This window comes from Pelmatolapia mariae, linkage group LG22, assembly GCF_036321145.2.
Source record: "Pelmatolapia mariae isolate MD_Pm_ZW linkage group LG22, Pm_UMD_F_2, whole genome shotgun sequence".
Classification (NCBI taxonomy): Eukaryota; Metazoa; Chordata; class Actinopteri; order Cichliformes; family Cichlidae; genus Pelmatolapia; species Pelmatolapia mariae.
In genome coordinates, this window is record NC_086245.2 from 21684616 (window position 1) to 21690786 (window position 6171).

At 43.3% G+C, this 6171-nt stretch overlaps 1 protein-coding gene across 2 annotated transcripts in view; it reads left to right on the forward strand.

Annotated features, from left to right (window-relative positions):
- Nucleotides 1–4091: 4091 nt before the first annotated feature.
- Nucleotides 4092–6171, forward strand: part of LOC135932267 (polypeptide N-acetylgalactosaminyltransferase 15-like) — a 6369-nt gene continuing 4289 nt past the window's right edge. For both annotated transcript variants that reach the window (XM_065469671.1, XM_065469665.1), the window contains exons 1-3: nt 4092–4796; nt 4921–5087; nt 5177–5381. In XM_065469671.1, the coding sequence (XP_065325743.1) occupies nt 4276–4796; nt 4921–5087; nt 5177–5381 (893 nt within the window). In that variant the 5' untranslated portion in view covers nt 4092–4275. The remainder of the gene's footprint in view (nt 4797–4920; nt 5088–5176; nt 5382–6171) is intronic.

The following is a 6171-nucleotide window of genomic DNA, read 5'->3' on the forward strand; positions in this document are numbered from 1 at the left end:
ATGCTCATCCTCTTCTTTCTCTCCCATTTGACAAAAAGTTCAGTGACTTTTAATCTGCTCAATCTTTCATACTCTTGCGTTTTTTAGAACAGTGTTATTCCCTTTCGTGTTAATCAGTTTATTTTATTTTTTCCAGTTTATCATTTCTGTTTTTTATTGTTTAATGTAGCCGATTTTTTAATTGTTAATTAACACGGCAGCACATTGTCCACAATAAATATGTTTTAATTATATCGATTTTTGTCCCTTCTTTGTTCTCAAATTTGAGAAGTTTTATTAACTTCATTAGATAATTAAATTGTGATCAAATAACAATGTTTTTCTTAAATATATAAAAAATAGGGTTTTGTGTGTGATTTAGTCGGATCATGTAACTATATAATTACATTAGGAAGCCTGGATATCTTCTTATAATATTATATTTTCCTTAAGTTCTGCCACGGAAGTCCGATAACAGATAAAGTCCACACGTGAGAGCTGTGCACACATGACTGAACTGTTTGACACGGTGAATCTGAATCATGCTGAGACACCTCACTCCGCGCGTGGAGGTTGCGCCACAGATGAACCCTAAAAAAGCAGAAGGGAAGCGTAATGCTCCTTCTGCGTCGTGTTCGCTTTCGACACCATCCACCATGTGATGAAAGTCACTGTTCACGGCAGGTCTGCTGCTGCAGCTGCTGTCACAAGAGAGTCTGAAAAAGGGTTACAAAGGGATCCTCGCGTGCAAACAGATTTCTTAAAACTGGGTTCAAAAGTCAGCAGAGTCTGAACGAACAAACAGCTCACGCGGAATATTTCTAGCAATGGTATTAATGGACAAAATACTGAAAAGAAATCAATTATTCGTCTCTATTTAAATAAATAAAAGCAGAAACAAAAGAGAATGAGCTTGAATAAATTGTGTGTCCTTGCTGGGTCGTGCAATTTCAAGCATAGAAAAGCAAAGCAATGTCAGCAGACAAGGTTTCTAAATAATTATGTTTTTTTTAAAAAATAAAATCAATAAAAACACAACAAATAAACAAATAAATAGAAACAAAAAAACTTAGATCTAAAAATAGCTCCAATCCGGGATGTTGATTCTGATAAATGCCCCCCGGCCGGCAGGCGTGGTCGCCTGCAATTTTGCGAATTTTAATCGGTTCAGTTGTTGGGAGAGCTCCAATAGTGACCTCCTTTAAAGCTCTGAGATCTGCTTTGCATGTTTTAGATATCGAGCTTCAGAATCTGTTGGCATTCCAGTGAAATCTGTGTTTTAATTAATTAAAACCTTTGTGGTGTCCTCGGGATTCCCATATGCTTGTTTGCCATTCACCTAGGGACCATCATTGGTCCGAGGACACCACAGTTTGAATAAATAAAAAAGGAAGAAAGTCATCGTGGCGGTTAATTGCTGTCACATGTCAGAATAAAGCCACCAGACACTCAGCCGGTTGGAAAAGCTGCACTGATAAATGAAACACTGATGACCACTGATCAAGACCACGAGATCTGACAGAAGCTCTTGAAGAAAACATTCTTAGAGCAGATGTTTAAAAACGGCACGTAACATGTTATATTTCTTTGATCCAACATGCTTTGTTTTGAAATTCTGAAATTAATATTTGTGCTTTTTTTTTTTTTTAGACTTGTTGTGTTAAAATTCTCACAGAGAAGCACATTTATCACGACTTTTCTTAAAATGACACTACAGTGCGGATCCTTAGATCCTTCTTCTTCTTCTTCTTTTTTTAATCAACCACCTATTGAAGTGTAGGAGAAACATCCATTACCTGCAATACCGACTTTCTCCAGTAGAGGGAAGCACCCCTCCGCAGCTTCTCATGCAGCCTGTTACTAAACCCCATTCCTCTCGAATCAGATCAACTCTTGATCATTTCCAGAGTTCAGTAAAACGTTACTGAACACTAAAAATTAAGTGTTTATTCTGATTCTGCATATGTTGTTTTCATTATTAATTAACCTCCTTATTAGTTTCTACATTCAGTCAAGTCCTTTGCTATAAAAAAAAAAAATCAATTTTAGTGAAATTTTGAAATGTTTTTATATCCTCAAGTTCAAACCCCCGACAAATGCAGCTTATTTACAGAAAATGGTAAAGCTGGAACAGGTTAATTATCGACGGTTTAACTTTTAAAAGTAACCCAAATGTGTATTATTTGTCCAGCCGGCACAAAAATATGTCTCTGTCTGCTTGTCTTCTATGCAGCCCAGAGAATAAAAAGTGCTCCAGGTTGTAAAAGACAGAAATATGATTGAAAAACAAGCCAACTGTGCAGCCAGCAGTCCCTTTATCCCCCCCCCCCCCCCTCCTCTTTCTCTCTCACTGTCTTGCCGTCTCATTTACAGCTCTGGCTTCTAGCTGGTGGACTGGATGGAGGAATGCAGAAACATTCCTGGGAATGTGGACAGGATCTTCAATGTGTCTGTGTGCGCGCTCGCGCGTGTGCGTGTGATCCTTTGGTGTTTGCGCGCTTGTCTGAAAACGTGCTGGCGGTGGAAACTTTAATTCGGCGTGTGTTTTGGCCGCACAGTGGAACATATGAGACTGTTCACTGTGCAGAGCTGGAGCTACACAGAGACATTCTTTCTTTTCCAACCCTGAGGCGCGTAAACACATTCCCACCAGAACACTGGAGTCAGGACCCGGTCACCGCTCTTTCTCATCTTCGATTTCTCTCTTTCACCCCCACCCCCACCCTCTCTCTCTCTCTTTTGGCCTTTCAACCTGTCAGCCTGTCTCTCCAGGTGCCCTGTCCCAGTTCTTGAAACAATAATCATAATTATCAGAAGGCACTCTGCCCTGTTATCCAGGGGAGGTGAGGTGTCCTTGTGTGGTCTATAACACACTCATTAAGCCTGCAATGGAGCTTTAAGAGAGCCACTGCCACCAGGACAGTGAACTGGTCTCTCAGTGCAGCCGACCTAAGCTCTAAAAGCTCCTCAGGCTTTCCTGCCAGCTTGTATGGAGGTCTTTCTCGCAGATGTTAGCCACAATACAGAACAGAACCAGAGAAGCTGCCATGGCGCAGAAGACGCAGAAGGGTTTGTGATGTGCACAGTCTGACCTTCTAATGCCATTACCATAATGTATTAGGAAATTATTAGGCTTTAGTTTTTGCCAATTTTCCACTCAAACGTTTACATGATATATGGACATGCTCCAAGTGTTTTTCTTTTTCTTCAGCAGTTCAGTTTTGTGGTGTGGGAAATTCCATTCACAGAATACCAAAAACAAGTTTATGACAACACACAAGCATGCACATTTCCACTTGTCGAAAAAGAAAACAGTAAAATAAACACGCGGACCCAAGTCATTCGGTCTTTACTTTCTTTAAGACTGGCTGCCAAGATCTCCACAGAGAACCAAGGAGATCGAAGCCGTGAACGCCCCGCTTCCCGGCACCAACAGACGGTCATGGGACCCGGAGGCCCGAAGCCAGCTGGCCGGAGGAAGCGTCTTTGATGTGTGACGCCCGGAGGGAGACGCCTGCTACAAGCAGACTCTCACACACAGACTGGAGGAAATGTAAAAACATTGTGTCTTTCCACTGCAGTGCGGACTTATTTATAACTGAGCATACCAGCTAGTAAAAATGTGTTTTGAAATCGCTAATTATGGCTTTTACCACTTAATTTAGAGTATTTTAGGATTCCCCACAAGCCGTTTCAGGAATAATAAGATGACAAGATGACAATACTAATACGGCTTCTGAGTCAAGTAGACTTCCTAAACTTTAAACATTGTATTTTTATTGTGATGGAAAGTGAAAAGCAATAAGTGTATACTACTCTGTGCGTTCTGGAGAATTTTCTTAATTATATTTTTTCTAAAATTATCTTTTAATCCCTCTTGTTATGAAGTAGAGACGAAGACCTGAGCAGGTTGAGTAACAGGTGGATACAGGAAGTGACCACCTTTACATGATTTACATAACGTAAAATATTTTGCACAGGCTCTAGGACCGCGGGAGGAGCTGGATGAAAGACAAAGTCAGCGAAACTCCATCATCTCAAAGTTGAGAACTTGTCTCAAACCTGCACTGTATGTCACTCTTGCCCCAGCTCTGGTACTCAATGAATGCACCTCTACTCTTCCTCAGGGGATTCGTGTGCGATCTATTTATTTCTTGAAATATTCTAGTCGAGTTGCATCACGCTGATGAAATGCAGTGCTCGTCAAGATGAAGCAAAACAAACACATCTGCAATTCAAAACAGCACCGGGCCGCCTTCTGAGCACAGTCTCACGCCTCCTGCGCCGTCGCTCAGCATGAGGCGGAGGAGCGCCGTCCGGAGGAAGATGCTCTGCCTCTGGCTGCTGCTCATCGGATTCGCCCTGGTTGCGCTGGCGCTCTCGGATCTCTTTAATCGGGACAGCGACCGCAATCTTCACAAACCCGGCCCTCCCCGCCAGCCCCTCCAGCGGATCCACAGTCCTCCGGATCTAGAGGTCATCGTGGACTCCCACGACCCTGCTTTGGAACTAGGCGCCGATTTGACTCCTCTGAAATCTCTGCAAGAAGACCAGCTGTTATTCGTCCCATCCATACATGGCACCAAGAGCTCGCCACAGAAAAAGCGGAGTTACAAGATGCTCCTTCCCGGAGCAAGTAAAGATACCACCGTACGCGGGCCACCTACGCACGGTGAAATGGGGAAAGCAGTGCGCCTTCATCTGGAGGGTTTGGAGAGGGATATGGAGCTCAGGGCTTTGCAGCAGTACGGTTTCAATGAGGTAGTGAGCGAAAGGATTTCTCTGCATCGCAGGCTGCCAGAGGCGCGCCATCCAGAGTGAGCGAACAAAGCGCACGATTGAAAATATAAACCAAAAGTTACCGCATACTGGAGTTCAACAAGCGCTAAAAGTTAGTGTAGTTGTTACTGCTTTCACAATTTGTCCCCCTCCCATCAACAGGTGTTTGGGAGAGCAACACATCGAGTCTCTGCCATCGGCCAGTGTTGTTATCTGTTTTAATGACGAGGCTTGGTCCACTCTCCTACGCACAGTACACAGCGTCCTCGACACTGCACCTAAACAGTATCTGCAGGAGGTCCTGTTGGTGGACGACCTAAGTCAACAGGGTGAACATATCCATCCATCCATCCATCCATCCATCCATTAATTCAGTGTGCTGACAGCTTGTTCCGCCTTTTCTCTGTGCTCCTCCTAGGTCACCTGAAGACTGGGCTGAGTGAGTACGTGTCTCATCTGGATGGAGTGCGTTTGATTCGCAGCACCAAACGCCTCGGGGTTGGAGGTTGCCGGACATTAGGTGCTGCCAGGGCTGTTGGGGAGGTGCTGGTGTTCATGGACTCCCACTGTGAATGCCAAAAGGGCTGGCTGGAACCGCTGTTGGAGAGAATTGCCCAGGACAGGTACTTTTTTTAATTATTCCAATTAAAAATCTATTTTCATATTTTACGGTGAGAAAGCTCCTGTTAGTATGCTGCATACTAACAGGATTCCAAATGCAAGTTCTTAAATGGGTGACATGTCAAAATATAAACAGTTACTGTGCCAGATTTTTTTTACTTTCTCTAATGAGTTCAGCCTTTGGACAGAAACACTTGTGAGGAGTTAGGAGATGAAGGGTTCAGACTTATCATTCGCCCTTACTCATTAGCAAAGCAGGGCGATGCATGAGGTGTATGTGTGTGTATCGAGCACTGAGCTCCCATGATTTGGCTCTCGTCTTATGTCTCAGGCTGCCTGCAGCGTGGCTCTAATTAGACTAGGTAATTAGGCTGAGGGCTCGGGCTTGGAATCTGCAACCATTCGGCTCTCTCAGCCACATGTTTGACCCCTCTCCCATTTTTTCTCAATTCCCTTTTTGATCTTTTCATTTCCTTAAAGCATCACACCACACATGGTCATTTGGCATGGATATTTCAAACAGCACACATGGGGAGCCAAAACATTCCCCGACAAAGGACAGTACATGTTTCTGAACTTTCTGTGACACAGCCGGCGTTTTCAATTACAAACACATGCATACAGAAATGAAAACGCAGTGTCTATTTTACCTAGATGTGCACAGATTAGTAAATGTAAATGTAGTCAAGGAGTTATTAGCTATAACTTGACTAGTAGTGGCATGCTTTACATCCAAAGCAGTCTCACTCACCACACTTAATAAATGCAAATAAAAAGAGCTGCTGAGATCCA